Genomic DNA, 24,056 nt, shown 5'->3' on the forward strand with positions numbered 1-24,056 from the left:
CTCAAAATTCAATTGATAATATATAGCACACCCCTTCACTTCCTGTTTCATATAAATATATATCCAACTATCATGTAAAAAAGATCAACTGTCAAATACATACATGTCCTTATTTTGCAACGACCATCATGTATTTATGTTTTCCAGCCAAATTACTCGGCTATCCCTAACCACATTAAGTAAATATTATTTGTTCGAGTATTTCTTTTTTAATGTATGTAGTTATACATTAATTTACAAAAAGTATTAATTAGTAGAGAGGCTAGAATATGTATTTGTCGTGTAAAAGCAAAAAAAGTGACTTGCCATCCACAACCCTAAACCAACCACTTTCTTGTGTGCTCATTTCTTCTTCTGGCTCTAAGAGTCTCTTATATATCTTCTTCTACACTTTTTTGCTGCACACAGCTTCATGTTAAACAATTGCGCCGCCAAGTACTGCCATGGATGAATCTTGCCAAGCTTATGTTGATGATCAATCCAAGTCTTCATCATCATCCTGTCCTCGAGGACACTGGAGACCCGCGGAGGACGACAAACTCAGACAACTTGTTGAACAATATGGGGCACAAAATTGGAATTCAATCGCGGATAAGCTCCATGGAAGATCAGGTATCGTGTGTATATATATGTCTAGTTAATCATCCCCGTAAATATATCTTTTGTGTCAATTTTGATTTCCTTAAAATTATTATTGATTGTTTATGGAGAACTTGGTAATTGTAACTTTTAGATAGTTTCATGCATATTTTCTTGATCAATTTGAGGGTGTTTTGATGTTAATTATTAATTAAACGCTCATGTACGTACTAACAAGACCGATTGAGTTAGGAATATTATATTTATTTTTGAAATTTTTGTAGGGAAGAGTTGCAGATTGAGATGGTTTAATCAATTGGACCCAAGAATTAACAGGAAACCATTTAGTGAAGAAGAAGAAGAGAGACTACTGGCGGCACATCGAATCCATGGAAATAAATGGGCATTAATAGCCAGATTATTCCCTGGTAGAACCGACAATGCCGTGAAGAATCATTGGCATGTTATTATGGCTAGGAAGCAAAGAGAGCAATCCAAATTATGTGGAAAGCGAAATCATGATCAGGATCATGGAATTACTACTAATATGGACTCCAATAATTATGGTGCCACTCCTACTCAAGCAAACAAATTAAGGTGTCAAGATTTATTCAATTATACTAAAGATAGGATCTTCACAGTGTCATCATCACCGTCCAATTCTCCAGGCGCTTCATGGTCATTTGCAACAACATTGGACAATAATTCATCTTCAGTGTCAAGACTTGCAGATAGGTTTTATGTTAATTATATGAACTCTTCGGGTTATGGCAGCGCCTATCGGACGCCAAGTAGTAGTGCAATATTTGGGATTTCAAATTGCAGGAGGATTAATGTTCCAGCTGGTCCATTTGGGTTCTTCAATGACAATATTAAGCTTGGTCATGAAGAACATGGAAGTAGTGATGGCATGATCATGATGAAGAAAAGATTGATCAATAATTCGTCGACATTAGCCAATATGATGAGAGTGAGTAATCAGCAAGAGCAGCAAGGAGAGGAGTCTACCAAACATGAAGATGTTCCATTCATAGATTTTCTTGGTGTGGGTATATCTTCATGATCACTTAATTTAATATGTTATAATAGATGACATATATATAGTTTGTAGCTTCATTTTTGGTTTTTCTTTTTCATCTTAGTTATTAGCTAAGATACTTATATATATAGGAGGCTATATATATATGGAGAAGTAACTTTCATTTATGTCATATATATTATGTATGACAGTTATACCTTAATACTCGGAAACTGATCTATCTGCAGGTAGCTGTATATGTATGTGCTTATTTATACAATCGTGTTCATTGCTCTCTAACAATAACTAATGGACCATCTGAAGAGTCCAATTTTTGTTGTCATTATTAATTTGAAGCTCTAATTAACAACTTTTTTTTTTCTCGTGGTATTGTCATGGAAATGCATCATTGAAGTTAAGAGATATTTTTAGAATATATATATACATACTATATATACATGGTCATTACCGCTAACTGTCATCTATATATATAGTTGATATGTAATATGTATGTATCTGGTGAGGGTCATTTGGGTTCTTAATTTGGAGTTTTGCAATGGGGAGATCATATATATATATATATATATATAGATGCATGCATGCAAGCTAGTAGTTATTAGGTTAATTTTCACGGGATTTCATTTGATTGCACAAAGATCATTTGCAAGCACTTGTCAATAATGCATGGATAGGCATAGCACACAATGAAAGTTGGTTTCCTGGAGAAAATTTGTGTTTGTTACAACCGTTGTTTTAATTTTACTTAGCAATATATATATGAAGACAATCTCATGATGAACATGATTTGAATGCTCCGAACCCTCCTCTCCTGAATACCCCAAACTCCAATGTCTATTAAGCAGAACCTAAAAGCGTCACAAATTCTCTGAAAATTTAGTACTTCTCCTAAAGAATTTAATAAAATAATTAGGTATACATGTGGTTTTTTTTATGCTATATATGGATGCAATCAAACATGCATGCCCTAATCATCCCACCTCACTCGATCGGTGACTCCATTAATTAATTTTTTAAGAACAGCTAGCTATCTATTATCTCATATTTTATTTTCTAATAACACAAAATATTCATATAAATTAGAAAGCTCTAAAATAAATAATACCTTTAGATATCATATGCCAGTATATATTTTCTGTTTGGATATTATTCTTAATTATTATAGTTCTTCCATAATTATGAAGTCCATTTTTTAGCATTGATATAATATTTAAATTCATGAGCAAGAGTCTCATGGTGATTAATTAGTAATATTGTATAAGAATTGAAAAAATGAAAGAAAGTGACTCATTTATTCTATAAATTCAAATGTGACAGAAAATGATGACCCAGTCTCTCTAACTATGAGGATAGAGGTTGGACCAACTGTTGCCTCAAAGGAATTTGGGTTTACCAATAAAGGAAGGCAAAAAAAAAAAAGATCCTGGAGATAGATAGAAGTCTAGTCCTTTTGGTTTTTGTTAAAATTAACTTAAAAGTATTCTAGGGTTAATTATTTTGCTTTATTCTTGTAATGGGCCTGACTTATATGATTGTAAACATTAAGCAAATAAGAACAAACCCAAGGTCATCATAGGCCCATAAGACCGTCTTCCCAACAAATCTCGTCCATAGGCCCACCAACCTATAGATCATGGAAGGAGCAGATACGGTTAGGAGGGGACAGCACTTTTTTTTGGTGTAACATTGCTAGTCATTGATAGAGGTGGTAAAAAATTGATTACGAGTAGGACAATAACACATATTTACGAAATAAAACTATATATGCAATCTAATATCTCCATATTTGTCCGTTTCTTTTGAAGTTTCTACCAATTAGGGGTAAATATGCAGGCATACCCACTTAATGAGGTTCTTTGGAAGTTTGGATATAAAAGATATTGAGGCAGAGTCTTCTAAATTTCTAATATTGGATCACCATTACCAACAATGATGCTTCTGCTTCATTTAAAAAAAAAAAAAAAAAAAAAGGCCATTACCAACAATGACGAATAAAATACCTCCTCCACAACAAATGCAGGGCTAAATTGGTAATTATGTCAAAGAACGTGCTCAATTGATCATGAGCCTACATATGGGCCAAATTCCAGCCCACAGAAGGCCCAACCCAAGCCTCGGACTGCTCTGATGAGTGGAAAAGGCATTTGAGGTTCGGAAACACATGATGAGAGCGCCACCATGGTGACGGTTAAAATACTGTTTTGCTCCCGCGAAAAAGCTGTTTCAGGTATTTGTTTATTGGGTGGGAAGAACTGGAAAGGCAGGCAGATCCTCGTGGGGCTGAGCTCGAATGTGGGCACTTCACTCACTCTTTCTCTCTCTCGCACACACAAACACACTTTTTTCTTCCTTCTTTTTTTAATCATCTGTTCACATTTGAAGACTTGAGACTCTTCTTGGAGAAGCTCAAGTCTTGCAAATCCAAGTATGGTGAAGGAGACAGAATATTATGATGTAGTTGGTGTTAGTCCATCGGCTTCTGACGAGGAGATTCGAAAGGCGTATTATCTTAAGGTTTGAATTGGGTTTTTGATTGTGATGATTTATCCTCGATCCTTGTTTTTTTAAATGGAGGCGATGCTTTTATTTCCACAGGCAAGGCAAGTTCATCCAGATAAAAATCCAGATGACCCTCTTGCAGCTGAAAGGTTTCAGGTAAGCTTGCAGCAACTAAAGCCGATTTTACATTTCGTTCCTTTTCCACCCTATAATCTATGCACGGTATACGTTTGTTATTTGGTTTGCTTAAAAATTCAGTGCTCCAATCTGTACCTAATTGTCTTTACGATTTTTTTGTTTCTAAAAACAGAATATGAGAAAAACTGTAAAGATTGTTTGGGTTGTATAAGTTGAAGAAATTCAAGTTTAAGATACCAAAAGGAGAAGACGGGGACACAAAAAGACCTGGACGGCTAGTGTAGCTCTAGAATAGACCAAACGATAATACAGTGGATTTCCACGGATTTTTCAACAAATTGATTGGGAATAAGGCTTTCACGATGATTATTTTCAAGCAGTAGCTCAATGATTTGCTGTTAATTAGGAAAGAATATGATATTCTTTTAGATCTTCTGCAATCTTCATTTGTGGTCAAAAGGTTAGAAACTTCGTGATATCATGTGAGGGAGCACGTGCTCATCTGTGACATGTTCTGTATAAATTTTGAGTGATGCAAAATGCAATGGAAACATATTCTATTTGATTTCATTCCCCAACCTTGGGAAATAGCTAACCTTTAATTTTCTGCAGGTCTTAGGTGAAGCATATCAAGTTTTGAGTGATCCTGTGCAAAGAGATGCGTATGATCGAAATGGGAAACATTGCATAGCTAGGTAAGAGTTTTTGCATTTTCTTATGCTTGTCTAAAATTTACTTTGCTACATTTATTGAGTTGAAGAGACATGAGCGTTTGAAGCATCATAGTACAGTTTCTAGCCATAATTTTGTTTTCCTCGGGTTAACAAGATTTCTTATAGTTGTGAAATACCTCCCAATTCTGCAAGCTGGATTGTGGTTTTTCCTGTCTGGCTTCTCTGTATTTTGCTCTTTGATTTGACAGTAGTAAGAATTTTCCATCTTTCAGGGAAACCATGCTGGACCCCATGGCTGTTTTCGCCCTCCTATTTGGAAGTGAATTATTTGAGGATTACATTGGACATTTATCTGTTGCATTAATGGCATCCTCTGAAGTAGCAAGTGAAAGTGACAATCCTGAGAAGCTACATGATAAACTGAAGGTAATTGTGTTAAAAAATGTGTTCCTTACTTCCTTTGCAACATTTTGCTTTCTGGATCTGGCAATCAATTTTGGACACTTGACAATGGTCTCAGACAAAAATCGACCTGCTATGGTGATTATTCTTTTGTTTAATTTTTTGGGTTAGACACTTTGCATTGCAGCATTTCACTTCATTTAGCAACTTGTAGCTCATTTGGTAGTTCTTCCATCGCAACATCACTGGAGAATTTCTTAAATACATGAACTTCAATAACATTCTTTCTTCATCGAATGTGTGTGATGCCTGCATATATTACTTACAGTTATCCATTGAAACTTAAGAAAGGAAACATTCCCTGGACTTCTGATTCGTTTTGAAACAAAGTACACATTACTGCTTGATACATTATAAGTTGTTCAGATATATCATATATCCTTGAGTCACAGCATTCCAAGCCTTTCCTGTTTCGTATTTGATGATTAGGTCTCAATGTCTAACTCAAAGCCATATTTTGTTTATGACAAAAATAATTTAGTGTTGATGGTTTATCATTGCTCAACCATCACCCTTATAAAAGAACCATAGAGATTTTAGTGTTTTAGCTACTTTATTTAATATTGTTTACTCTATGAAACTGTTGATTGTTTAATGAAGGCTGTCCAAGAAGAAAGAGAAGAAAAGCTGGCAAGGCTGCTCAAAGATTTTCTTAATCAGTACGTCAAAGGTGACAAAGAGGGATTTCTACGACGTGCTGAATCTGAAGCCAGACAGCTTTCTGATGCAGGTTGATTAAGTTTCCTACCCCCCAACTATTTATAGCTTTTTTTTTAATCGACTTCCTGCTCTAAAGCTTGTGTACCAAAAAATGTGACAGTATGGGGCACATATTTTAAAACTTGAGATTGTAAAACTTTTGATGGGAAAAAAAAATATTGTGAGGGTATCTGTTCACATCTTTTAACAACTTGACGTCACGGATAATATATGACTTGGAATTCTATATTTGGTTTCTTGTGAGTGATGAACTTATTAGTAGTAACTGTTTTTTCTTTACTGATTGCTATTTCCTTTTCTTTGTGTACTTGATAATTGCACAATTTGCTTCTATATTTTATATTAAAAATGCAGCTTTTGGAGCTGATATATTGCACACAATCGGCTACATATACTCAAGACAAGCAGCACAAGAGCTTGGAAAGAAAGCCCTGTATTTGGGTGTACCATTTGTAGCCGAGTGGGTTAGAAATAAGGGCCATTTCTGGAAATCACAGATTTCTGCAGCAAAAGGTGTGTTAGTGTCAGTCAATCTTCACTTTATTTTTTCTTTACTTTTTCTTGTTCTACACACTTAACTTTTTACTTGAGGATGAATAACTTATGGTACCTTAGTATGTGGAGAAAATATATGTATATCCAGGTGCTTTCCAGTTATTGCAGCTTCAGGAAAGCACACGCCAGCAATTCAAAATGGATGGCAATGGTACTGGAAATGATGTTGAATCACATTTGCGCTTAAACAAAGACGCATTAATGAGCTCGTTATGGAGATTGAATGTAGTGGACATTGAAGTAACTCTTGTACATGTATGCCACATGGTAAGTCTCAGTTTCTCATTCATAATTTGCTGTTACAGATAGAATTGTATTTTCTGTTTTCTTGGTGAGTAACTGTTTCTGTTTTCATGGCTTAATATCAACTATTACTCTTCATTGATGCTTTTATTTTTGTTTTGATCTTAACTAAGATTGATTGGTTGTTTCAAAATTTGAACTTTTGCAGGTGTTGAGGGAAAATGATGCTAAGAAAGAGGAACTTAAAGCTCGTGCTTCGGCTCTAAAAATTTTAGGGAAAATTTTCATGGTTTGATGTCAAGTTCATGATTATTACAAACTTTTGCTGTTTTTATGTCCTGACGGTGAATATATAATTTGTGATGATGATGATGCCTCAGGACGAAAAGCAAGCTAGAAGTGGAGGAACATCAAAAGGAAAAGCTGCTATAGACATAGAAGATGATGATGGAAGCAGTTCTGACCCTAGTACTGAAGAGGAGTCGCCGAGAATGCTTTCGTATCGAACACCTTTTCTCACTCAGGCATATTAAAAAACCTCTCATGCACTCTAATGAAAGTTTTCTGTGTGGAATTTCTATGATCTGGTGACGAGAGATCGTCTTGCTCTATTTTCAGATGATGATATTGGTAAATTAATCAGGACGTCACAATTGTTCCCTATTTCTTTGTTTTGCAGGGGATTGGAAGACTCTTCAGATGTCTCTGCAATCCAGCCTTTGATGTGGATGACGACGAAATTGTGTGCAAAAGCAAAACTAGATACTAAGGGGTGGTGTGATTTCATAAAGCATTGTTGAACACATAGAAATGCATTTTAATTTGTTTAATTAAGGACTCTGCTGTAACTAGACTGGCATTATAGCCTCCATGCTGGCATTATAAAGACCAATCCATCCACGACAGCGAAAAAAGTCGGTTCTAGTAAGAGAGATCCAATCCATCCTCACCACAAAACAATCTTTGCCATATATATGCACTTCTCACATGAACGAAATACTTGACCAGAAATGGCATCAAAAGAGGTTTATACATTTCTGAAACCACTCTATCCGACACCAAAAAATCTATAGTCACATGAGGCATATCTAGTTAGTCAATTTTTCGCAACAACAAAAGACGTCTGCCACACTTTGTCCGGGCATTAATCCCCTTCAAGGGCAAGAACATATACTTGTAGTTCTTTAAGCCAGATTATTTATACAGGAACATTGGATAGCTGCACATTTGCACCTGAATTCTCAGGATCAAGCTCAATTATAATAATCCCCAGAGTGTTGCGTCCGTGAGCTACAGAACCTCTCAACACTGAAGACCACATGCTTGCATCTGCCTCACAAGGCATATGTTATATGAGATTTATTGCATCCTCAAGGCCAACCATAACGAGCAAAAAGATCAACCATGCAAGAGTAATGTTCTATTTCTGGATCAATATGGTAGTCCTGTTTTATTGCATTAAACCATTTTCCATCCCTCTTCGACCAATCCACAATTGCTGGATCAATATGCTTTGTTGATGTTCTTTCTACAGGTAAGGTTTAGAAATATGAGAAATATCAAATATTAATAAATAAAAAAATGAGAGAATTACAAAATGGACAAGAATAATGATTGTATAGTTATTATGTCGTTTAAAATAAGGAATAAAGGCACGCAGCCTAAGATAATTAGTCAATTAGATAAAAAAAGGTTGCCCTAAAACCAGCAAAAGAGCGCAAATTAGGAGTGATAACAAAGACACCATGATTGTCCATTGAGTATTGGTTTGTTCACGTATTTCTAACTTAACAACGTGCGGTGTCGAATTGGTTATAAGATAAAATCCTTAATACAACTAGTAAGACTCAAATATACATTATTTGTTTGGAGAAATAAATTGATTTAAGTTATTAGATCTATTTGGTATGCTTGTGTTTTCTTGTATTTTCGGATAAATAAAAAACGATCCATTAAACTTGTTTGGTCAACTATTTTAAAAAACACATAAAAATATAAAATTTTAATTTTTTAGAACTTGGTACTCCCTTTGGATAATCTGAATTTTACCTGAGATTGTACTGAATGCATTTTTTTTTTTTTTGTCAAACCCTGCCGCTTTTCATCTCTATTTTAGCTACTTACTCATTTTAGGATTTGGTTGCAAGTGCTCTTTGATACTCTATACCTTAATATTTCATTTTTGGCCAACTTAATTACGTAGGAAAACATAATAATTGCCAATTGGATGCCACAAAACCTTTGAGGAATCCTTTTCAGATATTGATTTGTTTTTATTTAAGAACCCACAACAACTAATTAAATTCGGTTCCTTAATGAGAATGGCCAATAAGTTGCACTAAGATACTTTGTTCGATACACCCAACAAAAGTGCAAAATAACAATATATATATATATATATATATATAGAGGAATTCTCCTATGTGGATTAAAAAGTGTGGACGAAGTTTGTGGACCGAAATCCAATGGTTGTAATCAATCAAACATAAGTGGGGGCCACACATTTATTATGGGGCCTACCACATCTATGGTTGAAAAACAAGTCCACAAACTTGGTCCACACTTTTGGTCCACGTAGAAGAATTTCTATATATCAGGAATTCTCCTATGTGGACCAAAAAGTGTGGACCAAGTTTGTGGACCAAAATCCAATGGTTGTAATCAATCACAACATAAGTGGGGGCCACACATTTATTATGGGGCCTACCACATCTATGGTTGAAAAACAAGTCCACAAACTTGATCCACACTTTTGGTCCACATAGCAGAATTTCTATATATATATATAAATATATATATATATATATATATTCTAATTTCCCATTTCCACATAAAGAAAAGGAATAAAGTGTGATAGACAAAGCCCATGGCTCATGGCTGTCTCATGAAAAGACGAAAAGAAAAAATACGTAAAATTGAGGCAGAGAAGGAGAAGGTCCTACTTGTACCACTCCATCTAGAACAACTTGACTTTTTGTTTGTTTTATCAATTATAACTTGATCCCAAAGAAAAAAAAAACTAATTAAAATTATCATACCAACATCATCACTATCATCATCATAATCGGTGAAGAAGATAATGAACCACACAATCTTCAATTCAATTCAATACAACCCACAAATCACACCTGCCTCTCCTTCCCTTCAATTCTCCCACAAAAACACGCCATGTTTGATTCTGCCAAAAACCCAAGATCAAGATATGACAGTTACGGCAGTCATGTTGTTCTAAACAGGGAATCAGATTATGGGGCTGAAACAGATGACTCTGGAGATTCTACACCTCCCTTGTGGAGGACAAGTCCAAACCGCCCCCTGCTTCGTCCTAATCAGTATCGAGACTTGTCTCCAGAGGCGAAGACTCAAGCGATTCTGAGGGGCCAAATGGAGTTAATGGAGATGGTGGGTCGGATGCCAGAGTCAAGTTATGAGCTTTCTCTGAAAGATCTTGTTGAGCATCCATTGAGACAAGACAATTTTATGGAAGAACAGAGGGTCAATATTGATCATGAAATTAGTACTCGGAGAAGAGAACAGGAGGTATTGAGGAGGAAGAAGAATAATGAGAAGAAATTGCAGATGATGAACAGAAATGGAATTATTGAGAACAGAGGGTTTTTGCTAAATATGGGTTTTCCAGTTTCTAGTTGGGGGTCTGTTAAGACGACGAAGAAGAAGAAGGAGAATTTGAATTCAACGGATTCGAAGGTTTTGCCGAAGCCGGGGGTGGCGGAGGGAGGTGGAGAGAAGGAGTGGTGGAAGAAGAGGTATGTGGTGTCAGCCGGGGAGAATGAAAGTGTTGGATTGAGTAGTAATAGTGGGAGCTCTAAAAGCAGTGGTAGCAGCAGTAGCAGAAGTAGCAGCAGAAGCAGTAGCAGCAGGTGTGTTTTGAATTTTGTTCACTACTTGTTTCTGCTCATATTTTCTTGAAAGCTCTCTTAAAAATGGTTTTATGGAATTGCATAGAAAATAATGGAGACATGTTGTTTAAAGAGACCATGTTTTATGTTGTATGAAACTATGAATATGATTGTCTTCAAATTTGGGCAATTATGGTGTTTTAGAAAACAGAGAACATCTTGAATGCATAATGGAGATGTGTGTGTTTGTATTTGAAAGTAAAACAGATGCAACATGAAATATAATGGGTGACATATATTTGCTTAATTTCATGCAGGCATAAAGATGGTGGTTGCTGGGCTCTTATCTGCACCAAACAAGGCAAGATGGCAGATTAGACAAAGCTTGAGAGACCATTTATATTTATATATGCATATATAAATGTTTTTGTAATTCCATATTCGGACCTTATACATATATAGTAGACTAGTAGTCCTAGTAGTAGGATATAATGTATATGTTGTTTTTGTTACTGGTGTTGAATAATATTTCATGACCATTTTCTTTTTCTTATTTCCCTTTCGTTTGATTTATATCATGTCTTGTATGCTGATATAATGATATTGGGATATCAACAGCTTTTTTTTCAAAGACCGAATTGTCCAAATTGTAACATAGAGTATCATACACCCCTAATTAAGTAATTAGGCTTTGCTCACATTAAAAAAAAAAAATCATAAACAAGACAAATGGCAAGGCAGTGGCACAGGCACAGGCACATTTTGCTAGAAACCCAAAAAAAAAAAAGAAAAAAAGATGAGGGAAGAGGCCCATCCGCCGATGGCCTAATTTTCAACTTTCCATTCTTTCGATTTTTATTAAAAATGGGATTGACGGATTGTATTTTATTTTTAACAGAGATTTGCCAAACAAATAAAATTAAATTAAAAAAGTCCAAATGTCAAAACCTTCAAGTCATTCGCACCTTTGACGTGGACTCGCACTTTGGTCGGCGCTGAGAAAAAACCACTAGGAATAGCAAAAGGGAGCCGATATTCGCACACGTAATTAGACTCAATACACACGCTTACTTAATACACCCTCAATCTTTTTTTAGTACACACATTGAGTTGTCTAAATTACCCTTTCAGATATATTAACATATCTGTATGATCTTATTAGCATCATCCTCTGTCAATTAACACCACCGTTCAGGGCATCAACCAGTGCTTGTGTTCAATTTAGTTCAAACCGAGCCAATCTTTTGTTTGTTTAGTTTAGAACATGAATATCTAATTCATTAATTACAATTCAATCAATTTCTTATTATTGTTGAATTCAATTGCAGAGTACGAGGACGATTCTTTGTTATTCTCCTCCACAAATTGATAAGATATCTTATTGCGGCTCAATGGTTTCGTCTGGCTTCAATGGTGTTCATCTCCTCTGTTTGACCTGAAGGATTCTTGGATGTGTTTGTCTATCAGCTCATCTAATGGTTATTCTTAATCATGGTCAACAGGGGGTGACCACAGTTTTTGACATATACTGTATGAAACTTATGAATCTTATCTCTCAATTCTCTCTTAACTTTTTTTTCTTCATCTTCTTGCTTCTCTTCTTTACTGTGATATCTCACCTGCAATATAGTAATTCGAGTTAGATCAAATAATATTTTATATCACAAATTAATTTCTTTTCCTGGCTACAAAGCAATTCTTTCTACCACAGTTTTTCACTGTGCACTGATATAAAGGCTTCACATATAGATACACACATATATACATAAGAGAAGATTAGATGGAACCAAAGTTGTTGCAGGGGAGTGTGTTTGGTCATCAAACGAAATGGCATTGCGTCTAGTTGTTTAGAAAATTGAATTTGTATTAATTATATTGGAAAAAATATGAGTGATGAGGTAATTTCATATAAGGATAATTTAATAAAATTAAATCTTTTTAAAAATAATGTGTGGAAGAGTTGTGTGTAAATAACGGCACCCATAACAAAAACGCGTTTTTAGGCTCCATATGGGCCATATGGCCTTCCATGTTTCAACCTCATCCATCATGAGTCAAACGTCTGGAAACTTGGAATAATTAAAAATCTTTAATCAAAATATAAAAAATAAAAATAAAATGAAAGTTCAAGTTCCTTAGCATCATGAAACCAATTATATGAGATTAATATTCAATTTAAAATCATAATGACTTGTTTAGTAAGGACTCCTAAATTTTACCCAATAATTAAATAGAATTAATTAATTTTCTCTCTCTAATCATCTGTCTAAAAGAAGGAAAAAAGAGAGTAATATTTATGTTTTAATTGAAGATGTAAATTTTTTAAAAAGTGTGCGAGAAAATAATTGATAGAAATCATAGAATGCTCGCTCCATCACATTCTACGAATCAAGGGAAAGTCCAAGTTATAAAAGGATGAAAATTGGTTGGCTGACGCGTAGAAAAATACCACCAACAAAACCCCTCTCAAACTCTCCACAACAAAATTCAACACCTCTACCTCTTCCTCACCATCATCGTCAATTCGTACAGGTAAACTCTCTCCAGATCTTCTAAATCATCAATTTACAGAATCCTAGATTTCTCTTTTTAATTCTATCATGTCCCCTTCTCAATTGATCCTTTCAATGCGAATGGGTTGCTTCCGATTCTCGATTCTTTTGTTTTCTCCTTCGCTTTTGATCAATGTTGGTTTTGTAGGGTTTAGAGTTTTTTTTGGGGGTTTAGTCTTGCGGGGTTTTATTATTTGGTAATACAATCGGTGTGTTTCGGTTTCCGATCAATGTTTCCTTGGCATTTGTAGCTTCAATTTTATCGGTATCGTTTCTTTCTTTGAACATTTTATTCTAATACCATTTTGGTAAGATAGACTTTTATTTGTCATATTCAAAGTTTCGTGAGGTTATTATTTTCAATTTCAATAGTAATGGGCCCCTGAAAAATTGAGTCTTGAATGATTCTCTGCTAAATGTAATATTATCTCATGCTTTTTTTTATCTCGTCATATCATCCATCACTTCAAAATTTTTTGTTGCAGGCTGACACTTGTGTCATTGATTCTGCTTTAAGGAGGACCAGGGTTTGTGATTTGAAACGAGTGTCTTGAGGGACATGGCACATAATGCAGCTGCAGTCGCCGAGAGGGCAACGAGTGATATGCTGATTGGTCCAGACTGGGCTATAAACATCGAATTATGCGATGTCATCAACATGGATCCCGGGTATCATTTCATTGCTTCTTTTTTGTTTGATCAATGTTTTTCAGCTCAGTAGATGTTCATGTGAATTTATGGCCTTATCTATAAATTTGGCCGCTTTGGTTATGCAACATGGCTGGCATCATTTTTCCCTTTTAGAGACCTATGAGTCTTCCTCGAGTAATGACTTTGGGTTGGACAGGTTTGAGTTCGGAGGTTAGAATGTGCAGAACAGCGGCACAATCTTATGGGCCTATAATTCAGATGGGCGGAATATTGAGCACTTGGATTCAAAATTAGTGAATAATGATTACTCTTTAAAATTATTCAAGTTAGGATCCAGGATCAGCTAAGCTTCTTATTCCCCCACCAGGACAAATATGTGAAGTTGCTGGGACAAAGGAGAGGCTTTTCTGAAGTAGCCACGTATGGACGAGTTTTCAGGGAAAAATTGAAGTAGGAGGCAATAAAAGGAGAAGGGGGTGGCGAAAAACTCATGGATAGAATAGAAGTGATAAGTAGAGACTTGATTCTATGTGATCAATGGGGCATGGCATTATATCAGAATGAATGGTGCAGGAATCCATGTATCGGATTTCAAATGATTTCTCTTATGAATTCGTGGAGCTAATATCAATTTTTGTGGGATTAAAGTTATGTCAAATATGGAAGAGACTCGAGAGAGATTTTCTCCAAGTCAAACTTTTTTCCTTCCTTAGGAGACAGTGGTAAACTTAAGAAGCTTAATAGGCTGGCCTATCTTGAACAATTTGCCTTGTAAACTCTGGAAATCTATGAATATGCTTGAATCATAAATAATGCTACTTTTTTTTCCCCTTTTTTTGTTTGTTGAAATGAGGGAAATCCTGTGTTTTGCATAAGCAAACTCTAGACAGTTGAAGCAAGCCCTCGCCTATAGCATCTGTAAAATCATGGGTTTTTCTTTTTAGGGCGACTCTAATTAAGGTCTCCCAGCTGGAAGCATTTACCTTGGCCAACTCTTCTGCACCCAGGGACCCGGACTGCTACTTTGGTGCCAACTACCAACAAAAGCATGATTTAGGGTTGACCGTATGTTTTTTTTATTGCAATTCCCAGAGTCATCTGTTGCAAAACAGGGAAGACACTTGGGTGCAAGGTCAATTAAATGAGTGATGAAAGCTAATAATATGTTTTCATTTAGAAAGAAGCACCTGGCATTTATCTATAAGAGATGCTTTGTAAAGGAAAAGTGAACAATGGTTTTTTTTTCTACTCGTTGCATTTATGCATGTAAAACTGGGATGACCAACTCCACTTGCTAATATCTTTAACAATCTCGGAATTGGGTCTGCATCTTTTCTTCTCCTCAAGTAAATATATTAACTGCACAATTGGAACTTTTACGGAATGTGGTGGCAATCTTTTTGGTACCCTCTAGCAAAGCTGTATTCTTAGACGATTTTATGCTTATTTTTTGTTTTTTTATTCCTTCATGATCTCACCATTATTTTATTTTCTATTAACTTCTAATTTTAAATCTCGAAGCTTGGCTATTTTGGTTTGTACTGTTAAACTGGGTTGCCTTTTGCAGGCAAACGAAGGATGCTTTGAAGATACTTAAGAAGCGCCTGGGAAACAAAAACCCCAAAATACAACTTCTTGCTCTTTATGTTAGTACTTCTCTATTCTCCTAGAGTTTATAGGGTTGGATTCTGTATTAGTCTGAGATAAGGTTATAACTTCTACAAATTACATATTGCTAATATTTTGTCGTCATGAGGTATACTGTATTCTGTATCTGATAGTTTGCCTTATGGCTGATGCCCATATGTGCTATTGCTGATACTGTATGAACGAGCCTGTGTTTCATGCTTTCTTTATGTAGACATGTTGTAGGCATAATAGCAAAGAAGCTACTAGTTATCTCATGTTATGTACTTGAATTTTTTGCTCTAGGCATTAGAAACTCTCAGCAAAAATTGTGGTGAGAATGTATTCCAGCAGATCATTGAGCGTGATATCCTTCATGACATGGTTAAAATAGTGAAGAAGAAGGTGCCTGATATCTTTCTGTACCTCTATTTTTGGAAAAGAATTTCTTTATGTATCTATGTCAAGGATCTTCATTCTTTTTTGTACCATTGATGCTAGCTTTGTATGCATTGTACTTTCTTATGTTATCTTGCAGCCAGAGTTAAACGTGAGGGAAAGGATACTTATTTTGATTGATACATGGCAAGAAGCTTTTGGGGGACCGAGGGGAAGGTATCCCCAGTACCATGCGGCATATAATGAGATTAGGGTAACTGAGTTTTTTTAGTTGCTTTTGTCCATTGTTAATTATACATGTTATATATATACACACATTTTGTAACATCTACCCAGACTGTCCACAGCCTAAGGTGTATATATATATACCACAGCCTTAGTGCATGGTCTGAATAGCAGCAACAATTGCAAGCTGAATGGTAGAGGCTTGCCATTTAGTAATTTAACGATTATAATATTCTGATTCAAAATTGTTACATCTATAGTTCTATACCCATAATCAATAGAATGTATGGTATCTTAATATTTTGCTAGTGGGATTTTGCACCGAATGGAACTAGTACATAAATGATAAATGTTTTAGGAAGAAAAATGGAGCATGATGGTATGCAATAAGGTATTCCACTAATTTGGCGTTAAATATTACTTCAATTTAAACTTTTGTAATTCTCTTTTGATTATATTTATTTAATATGAAAGTAAAATTATATCATTTAATTTGGTTAATCAATATTATCTAAAATATATATGAGAGGGTCATACCTTTCCCCACTCTTGAAGTTCCTTCAAAACATGGGAGGGAAATAGAGATGAATGGAACATAGTATTCAACGAAACATGTTGTTCTATCCACCGAGAAGTGCTGCAATATTTATTTCAATACACGACAAAGTTCTAACATATTTGTAAAATATAGAGAACTCGCAGGAACCACTCATCTGCCAGAATGCCAAAATACCATGTGCATTGCTAAAAACTAGATGTACATAAAAGTTATATTGAACCCTTGTCTCTCCTATTTCCTGCTTGCGTCTTTGAGCTTTTACCTTGAGAAGATATGGTAGCAACTATATTGTCTGTTGGTGATTGCAATAATTTTTATCCTTTTCTAGATTGCTGCCATAGGCGAACATGTGGCCTAGTGGTAGAGTTGCAATGGTGCAACCTAGAGGTCACAGGTTCAATTTCCAGAAACAACCTCTCCACTTATTATGTGTGGATAAAGTTTGCATACATCTGCCTGTTCCCGACCTCCGTCCACTGCGGGAGTCTTGTGCACGGGAGTTGTTGTTTACTTTCTAGATTGCTACCTTGAGGTCTGGTTAACCTTATTTTTACAGATCAACTTATTTCATTTAAGTGGCTTATATTTGATAATTGACAGTCTGCTGGAGTTGAATTCCCCCCAAGAGCAGAGAACAGTGTGCCATTGTTCACTCCACCTCAAAACCAACCGATGGTTGACCCTACTTCTGCGTATGAAGAAGCTGCTATTCAGGCTTCTTTGCAGTCTGCCGATGCTTCTAGTCTCAGGTAGGTCTTGAACCCTAGCTTGCTGCCTTAGTTCCTTTTTGTTTTTGTTTTTCTTTCTTAGGTCTCTGGCAAAAAAATAAAAAGTATATTGCGAACTATGCACTTCTTTCCGTTTTTAAGAAACTTGCATATATTTTTGTTGGAAAACACCTAGCTTGGTCTTGGAATTGTTATTCTTGACAAGATCTATAAGATGCATCTGGTACAATTTTTATGTCCTAATCTGAGTTTGTGGCATTTGCCAGGTGAAGTTAATTGGATAGAAAGGGGGGGGGGGGGGGTGAGGATGTCATCATTCAAAATTTTTTTTGCTTCTTATCATGTTTAGACTTAGTGATTTCTTCAATGCGGTCATATATAGTTATACCACGTAAGAAAGGAAATTAAGTAGCAAGCTTAAGTTCCATATTTGTTTCATAAAACCCAAGTTGATTCTATCTGGAAGACATTTGACTTCAGCCACATTATACGAGTGATTAGGACAGCTTGGTTCAGCTAAGTAAGTAGTGAAAAGTCTACCATCTGGAATCTAATTGGCATCAGTTGGGCAGTCAGAAATGATTTAGCTTCAGAATTCATCTTATGGAGTTTTGTTTGTAGAGGCACAACACATTGGGAGGTCCTTCAGAGTTTACTAATGATCACATTGTGGCTAATTTAGTTGGTAAAGGAAACTGATGCAGACCTATTTATAGATAATCTCCTCTCTACTAGCAAGTTTCTGCTTCCTAGAATCTGTAACAACTTTCTAGACACAATTAGCTTGGTGGGCTATTCTCTTTTGTCAGGCTTTGTAATTCTTGTTATCTTTCTCTTTGGGTTTCATCTCCTCGGTGGCCCTGAATAAAAAAATCTTTTGCAATCAAAAGAAAAAAAAATCCGCCATCATGATGGGATTAGCAAATTGCAATAATGGGAACCACCTGTTTATTTGTTGGTGCCTGCATGGAAATGGTGGTTGTCCCTGAAATGGTGATGATCAGATAGTTGTAGTTTAAAGGATGTATTTTGCATGGTACTCGATGAAACTCTGAGTTGAGGCTTGTTTCATTTTGATTAATGGATGCCTTTTCTTGAAGGAGATTACCATCTAAATCTAGGCATGCTAGATTGATGAGTAAAGCTAAAACTTATGCCTTTATTTCTTTTATTTTTTCCTTTTTCTCCTTTTCAGCTTGTCAGAGATGCAAAATGCTAGGGGACTAGCAGATGTGCTAATGGATATGCTTGGTGCTCTGGATCCTAAGAATCCTGAGGTACTTTCATTAAGGATTACATAAGAGTAATTTCTTACTTGTATTTAATACGAGCTTCCTCTGTAGTGTTCTCTAAAAATAAAGTGTACTCAATGATTAATTCATTGAGAGAGAATAATTGCAATGGAGTCGCAGAATTGGGTGGAGGATAAGCTGTTACCATTTACCAATATGAAAATAATCTGCTAGATGTGATAGATCTTACGGGCGAACATGTGCCACAGTAGTAGAGCTGCAGGGGTGCAACCTTGAGGTCACAGGTTCAATTCCTGGAAACAACCTCTCCATATATTTTTTTTGAAAGGAAACAGCCTCTTCACTTATTATGTGGGGTAAGGTGCATCATGCATGTCCCAGACCCCGCCATTGCAGGAGGCTTGTGCACAAGAGTTGTTCACTTTTTCAGTTTTTTAAGATGTGATAGATCTAGTCTCTTGTTGATTGTTTGTGGATGGGTGGCAACCCCTTGGTGTCCTTCTTAATGTAATACTTCCGTTTTGTTGGTTTGGGAAAAAAAAGCACATAAAATATGTTGTTTCAAATTAAGGAAAAAAAACCTCTTAGATACTATATAACGGAAGGCATCATCTTCATCCAGTCTGTATCTACCATTCAAATGAAACTGTTCACTCGAACAAAACAATTTGAACTGTCTTTATGAAACCTGCGGAGTTTGCTGAAATTATGCAGATTCTTTTTGCATTGGAAAATTTTTATCAAGGCACCAATGTGGTGCAACCTGAAGAGACTACATGGAGGAAGGATTTATTTGATCAAATACATTCCCTGAAGAAGAGGAACATCAATACTTACGGCAGTCAAACCAGCTACCTTAGAAAATATCAAGTAGGATTCCTTGTTGTTGAAGACTCTATTGACCCTCTCAATCCGGATCATCCTTATCATATTGGGATCAGCTGATAATGCTCCTTTGATGCTTGTCACTGCCTCTTGCCCCTCTAGGCTAACAATTCCTCATCCACTGAAGAGTTTGGGACCCATTGAATGCCCAGTATCATCAGAGCATTTGACTAAATTTTGTGGACCTTGTGCAATGCAATAGAAGATGACTGATTGATGCGAGCTTCCCTTACATAGACATCTAGACATCATATATTAACCAGAGATTATGAAGATCTTAGATAACAATACTTCTTAGTTGACTAGCATTTCTATAATAAAATAATTTTGTTCAGTGATTCATTGTCATATGTTCTTATTGTCTTGGATTTACTTGTAGGGAGTTTTGGAAGAAGTCATAGTTGACCTTGTTGACCAGTGCCGTTCTTACCAAACGCGCGTCATGCTTCTTGTGAATAGTACAATGTGAGAATCAAATGCTATCTTCTGTTGTTTTCCTTCATTTGGAACTCATGATGCTAACACTATAATTGCTTGCCATTCAGTGATGAGGAGCTTCTATGTCAGGGACTGGCACTAAATGATACATTGCAGCGTGTTCTTGGCCGTCATGATGATATTGCAAAAGGAACCACTACTCTCACAGGAGGGCCAGTGACTCTAGTTTCACCTTTAGTTAATGTTCATCATGAGGATGATGAATCAGAGGATGAGTTTGCCCAACTTGCTCACAGGTAAATGTGTTGGAGGTTTTCCATTAGTTGTGTGTTTTTTATTATTATTTTGTTTCTTGCCATTTCTCTATTGCTTTTACCTTTTAGTTCCTGTTAAACTGAGCCATTACAAAAGTTAACCTTAATGTCTCTTAGATCTTTTGCATGATGTCATTGGGTCTTTTGAATCTTCTTTATTCTGTTTCTTGCCTGTGGGGTAGTTACAAGATTCCTGCATTGTGTACATGGCTTACTCTTCCTGAACACTTCAATTTGGATAGCTTGTTGGACTAAAGACATGACCTGTTCTCAATATATGCAAGTACTTAACTTCCATTCTCAATCAACAATGAAGTGCATGTAGCAAATGATCTTTTGGTGTATGAAAATTTATGCATCTGATCTTCTCTGGAGGGGAAATGTGTGGGACGTATAAGCATGAAATTGAATGGAAATTTTGACGCATTTCTTGGATGGAATGCAGCTTCGCTGATCCTTTTAGCTTTTTTCCCCCTCGGGCCTGAATTTAAATCATGAAATTATATGCATCCTAATTGATAACAGCATCTTCTTTGCAGGTCAACTAGAGAGAGTTCACAAGGACTGGTGAGGAAACCAGCCAGTGTCAGGAGTGAGCCAGGGCAAGTAAGTGCACTTATTCCTCCACCTCCCCCATCGAGGAAGCCAGTCACAACAGATGCTGGTATGGTTGATTATCTCAGTGGTGAGGTGTACAAATCTGAAGAATCTCATGATATGATAAACCCAACAGCATTCACTGCTCATTCAAGCTCCAATTCCTCCCCACCATTTTCACCAAAAGTATCCACCTCCCCTTCTTATTCAGTGAAGCCAGCATCATCTCCTATACTCACAGGAGGGCCCTTGTATGATGAACCAGCTCCGTTTAGCCAATCCCCTGATCAACTTCCCCCAGCTCCTTGGGACACTCAGTCTGGCAATCTCCCACCCCCACCTTCAAGGTATAATCAGAGACAACACTTCTTTGATCAACAACATGGTTATTCAAGTGGTGCTTCTCATACAAGTACTGGATCTAGTTCCTCTTATGATGGCTTAGTGGGACAGGCTCAAAATCTCTCTCTCAATTCATCTACCCCTACTAATCAACCAAAAAGTGAAGATGCTCTCTTTAAAGATCTTGTTGATTTTGCAAAAGCCAAATCATCTTCACCTTCCAAACCCAACAAGTCATATTGAGTAGTTGGGCACTAATTAATTTGTGGATTTTGTCAGTTCATCTGGTGTTTACATGAGATAGAGAGACGAGCTGTGTGATAGAATAAGCATATGGGTTTAGACCTTTGGTTTTATGGTTTATCTGTGCTGTTTTGCAGTTTGAATTTGGATGATATACCTATTTGAATATTTTAGCAACTAGCTAGATCTTTGTATATGTATGTATGTATCATATTGGTTGACTTTGATATTCCATGGCATGTTTATGAAAATGAGACCATTCTTTGACTTCATATATGTATATATATTGAAGGGTAGCATTAAATATTATTCACACGCACACAAGAGACATCTGCATGGTACATACATGCATGTATATTGAAAGTAGCATTGAGAGAGGTAGAGGCAGAGGGTGTAGGACTAAATGTGGTTGACGTTGGTGAGAAGCAAATGAAGAGCGTGAAGGCTCCCAAGCTTGATTGATTTGAATAAAAGTGCAAAAATCTTGCGCTTAATTCGTCCTCGAACAGGAGGGAGGACGACTTGGGACGTCCTCTTGTTTCTCTGCAGCAATTCTGACATTGTGATGGCCTCCATGGTCTTGTTATCCATCAGTTGTTGTTTGAGTTAATTCTCGAACAGATGGATAGAGAAATTAAGAAAGGGAGTAATGTTTTGCTGGATGATAGGAGATCAAGGTTCCAAGGGGGGTTTTTGTAGATGGCAGGGAGAGAAGTGAAATTGTAAGAGAGAAGAATTGAAGGAACCTTCGTGCCACTTTCACGCACTTCACTACAATTAACCATTGCCACTACACCCAATTTTGGAGGCAAACACCATACTAGCTAATTTGTCCATTAAGCGGACTTGTACAGCAAGACTATCTACCACTGTCCATTCTAGCTTTTTTTTAATAACATCATGTGGTTCTATTATTAATTTCTTTTGAGGAAGCAAGATTGAAGCTTTGACCTCTCACAAGTGATCATAGCAGACCACAACAGATGTTGTATTCATATTTTAGGTTCTGAGTGCAAAAAGAAATTGAACTTTGTTTCACAATGCCTTCGAGTGTGTTTGGATTGAGGGATTTGGGGAGAAGGGAAGGGAAGGGAAGGGAAAGGGAAGGAAGAGAAAGGAAGATAATGGAAGGGAAAATACATTTCCCTCTCTCATGTTTGGATAGATAAAAAAAAATAGGAAAGAAAAGTTGTTTAATTTACTAGTTTATCCTTATTTTTTATGTTTAAGTGTTATGTCCAAGGGTAAAATAGGTTTTAAACTTATAAGTAACTTAATTAGTAATCTCTTCCCTCCAAATGACTTTATTTTGGGAGAAAAGAATTTTGACAAAAATTTAATGAAATCTTCCTCCCAAATCCCCTCAAATCTCTCCCCTCAATTTTTTATAAACTATCCAAACAAGGGAATTGGAAGGAAACTTTATTTCCCTTCTCTTCCCTCCCTCCAAATCTCTCAATCCAAACACACTCTTAAGGTTTAGAGACGCCCTCACAATAGACACCAAGCATGGGGCCAGTTCGGGCCGACCCAACCCAACACACTCGAATCAATTATCTTTTCAAGCCCAGCTTCAGCTTTGCCTGGCTGACATTTTTATGTTTCTATGGCACATTGGCACTGACTAAATATATATGTCTATCCATATAAACAAGAAAATTAATACCATGTACATTCCATATAGAGTTATATGATAAAAACAGGGACACATACTAACAGTTACAAATATCAAAGTTGTTATTGCAATGTAGGTGGATGGTTTTCTTGAGTCATACATGCCAAGATGAATAATACCATCTAAGCATCTCCATGGTTGCTGCAAAGGAGACAACTTAGCTTTACTGCTGCAGATTTAAGGCCTTGAAGGAAACCTTGAAAGATTCTGCGCTTGATTCTCCCTCTAACTGGTCGGATTTTACGTCTCCTGCAGGTTCTGCTGCTCTCTGTTGTTTTCTTCTTCATCTCTAATAAGTTACTTAACTTGATCGAATGAAACTTTGTGGAATTGTGTAACGCTTTAATTTATGAACAAAGATGGTGAGCACTTTGAATAAAGTTAGGGTTTATGAATATATGAGAAATTGAAGAAGCAAATGCATATGTATATATAATTATATATGCATGACTGGGTATGACAAGAGTGATGATCAGAATGGTATGCTGAAGTTAGCAATTTGTTTGTATATATTTGTACTGAATTACATGGACGTCATTATCAATCTAATTGATCTTATTAATAACTGACATATATATATACATCAATACATATTCCGAGTACCGTTAATCAGGAGAACCCAAGCATATGGTGATATAGTTATTAGCTAGGAACCTCAATATGAATATATAATTGTTTATGGGCATTAATTAAGAAGAATTCATTGGAGAAATCATTTTGTATTTACGTAGCCAGTCCGATGCCATGCGAACAGAATTTAGATCATTCCAAGGAAAGAAAGAGGCATGGCATGTCCCCCACCC

General features: G+C 36.2%; 4 protein-coding genes across 6 annotated transcripts; all 4 read left to right on the forward strand.

Moving 5' to 3' along the window:
• Nucleotides 1–315: 315 nt before the first annotated feature.
• Nucleotides 316–1,953, forward strand: LOC119993721 (transcription factor CSA-like). The gene is made up of 2 exons (XM_038840941.1): nucleotides 316–612; nucleotides 864–1,953. The coding sequence occupies exons 1-2, from the start codon at nucleotides 444–446 to the stop codon at nucleotides 1,640–1,642; spliced, it is 948 nt and encodes a 315-aa protein (XP_038696869.1). The 5' UTR covers nucleotides 316–443; the 3' UTR covers nucleotides 1,643–1,953.
• A 1,851-nt stretch (nucleotides 1,954–3,804) lies between these two features.
• On the forward strand, nucleotides 3,805–7,811 carry LOC119993698 (chaperone protein dnaJ 10-like). Of its 2 annotated transcripts, XM_038840913.1 has the most exons (11): nucleotides 3,805–3,907; nucleotides 3,998–4,129; nucleotides 4,211–4,270; nucleotides 4,865–4,947; nucleotides 5,199–5,352; nucleotides 5,989–6,118; nucleotides 6,463–6,621; nucleotides 6,752–6,930; nucleotides 7,115–7,195; nucleotides 7,287–7,430; nucleotides 7,586–7,811. In XM_038840913.1, exons 2-11 carry the CDS (start codon nucleotides 4,043–4,045, stop codon nucleotides 7,673–7,675), a joined length of 1,167 nt encoding a protein of 388 aa, XP_038696841.1. In that variant the 5' UTR covers nucleotides 3,805–3,907; nucleotides 3,998–4,042; the 3' UTR covers nucleotides 7,676–7,811. The 2 variants fall into 2 exon arrangements, with proteins under 2 accessions (XP_038696841.1, XP_038696840.1); XM_038840912.1 differs by having other exon boundaries at nucleotides 3,812–4,129.
• Nucleotides 7,812–9,930: 2,119 nt separating this feature from the next.
• On the forward strand, nucleotides 9,931–11,319 carry LOC119993503. The gene is made up of 2 exons (XM_038840658.1): nucleotides 9,931–10,787; nucleotides 11,084–11,319. The coding sequence occupies exons 1-2, from the start codon at nucleotides 10,075–10,077 to the stop codon at nucleotides 11,142–11,144; spliced, it is 774 nt and encodes a 257-aa protein (XP_038696586.1). The 5' UTR covers nucleotides 9,931–10,074; the 3' UTR covers nucleotides 11,145–11,319.
• A 1,822-nt stretch (nucleotides 11,320–13,141) lies between these two features.
• On the forward strand, nucleotides 13,142–21,850 carry LOC119993841 (TOM1-like protein 4). 2 transcript variants are annotated; one of them, XM_038841125.1, is made up of 10 exons: nucleotides 13,142–13,298; nucleotides 13,804–13,987; nucleotides 15,537–15,615; nucleotides 15,902–16,000; nucleotides 16,134–16,247; nucleotides 17,379–17,527; nucleotides 18,702–18,783; nucleotides 20,024–20,109; nucleotides 20,190–20,378; nucleotides 20,936–21,850. In XM_038841125.1, exons 2-10 carry the CDS (start codon nucleotides 13,878–13,880, stop codon nucleotides 21,576–21,578), a joined length of 1,551 nt encoding a protein of 516 aa, XP_038697053.1. In that variant the 5' UTR covers nucleotides 13,142–13,298; nucleotides 13,804–13,877; the 3' UTR covers nucleotides 21,579–21,850. The 2 variants fall into 2 exon arrangements, with proteins under 2 accessions (XP_038697053.1, XP_038697054.1); XM_038841126.1 differs by lacking the exon at nucleotides 13,142–13,298 and adding an exon at nucleotides 13,425–13,583.
• The last annotated feature ends 2,206 nt before the right edge of the window (nucleotides 21,851–24,056 follow it).

The sequence above is a fragment of the Tripterygium wilfordii genome, chromosome 23, assembly GCF_013401445.1.
Source record: "Tripterygium wilfordii isolate XIE 37 chromosome 23, ASM1340144v1, whole genome shotgun sequence".
NCBI lineage: Eukaryota > Viridiplantae > Streptophyta > Magnoliopsida > Celastrales > Celastraceae > Tripterygium > Tripterygium wilfordii.

Bases quoted from the DNA above. Each gene is read 5' to 3' on its own strand.
- LOC119993721 (XM_038840941.1), top strand. From the start codon at position 444: ATGGATGAATCTTGCCAAGCTTATGTTGATGATCAATCCAAGTCTTCA. The intron at 613-863 runs GTATCGTGTGTA...AAATTTTTGTAG, and splicing joins TAAGCTCCATGGAAGATCAG to GGAAGAGTTGCAGATTGAGA.
- LOC119993698 (XM_038840913.1), top strand. From the start codon at position 4,043: ATGGTGAAGGAGACAGAATATTATGATGTAGTTGGTGTTAGTCCATCG. The intron at 5,353-5,988 runs GTAATTGTGTTA...TGTTTAATGAAG, and splicing joins AGCTACATGATAAACTGAAG to GCTGTCCAAGAAGAAAGAGA. The intron at 6,931-7,114 runs GTAAGTCTCAGT...GAACTTTTGCAG, and splicing joins TTGTACATGTATGCCACATG to GTGTTGAGGGAAAATGATGC.
- LOC119993503 (XM_038840658.1), top strand. From the start codon at position 10,075: ATGTTTGATTCTGCCAAAAACCCAAGATCAAGATATGACAGTTACGGC. The intron at 10,788-11,083 runs GTGTGTTTTGAA...AATTTCATGCAG, and splicing joins AGCAGAAGCAGTAGCAGCAG to GCATAAAGATGGTGGTTGCT.
- LOC119993841 (XM_038841125.1), top strand. From the start codon at position 13,878: ATGGCACATAATGCAGCTGCAGTCGCCGAGAGGGCAACGAGTGATATG. The intron at 16,001-16,133 runs GTGCCTGATATC...GTTATCTTGCAG, and splicing joins TTAAAATAGTGAAGAAGAAG to CCAGAGTTAAACGTGAGGGA. The intron at 17,528-18,701 runs GTAGGTCTTGAA...TCTCCTTTTCAG, and splicing joins GCCGATGCTTCTAGTCTCAG to CTTGTCAGAGATGCAAAATG.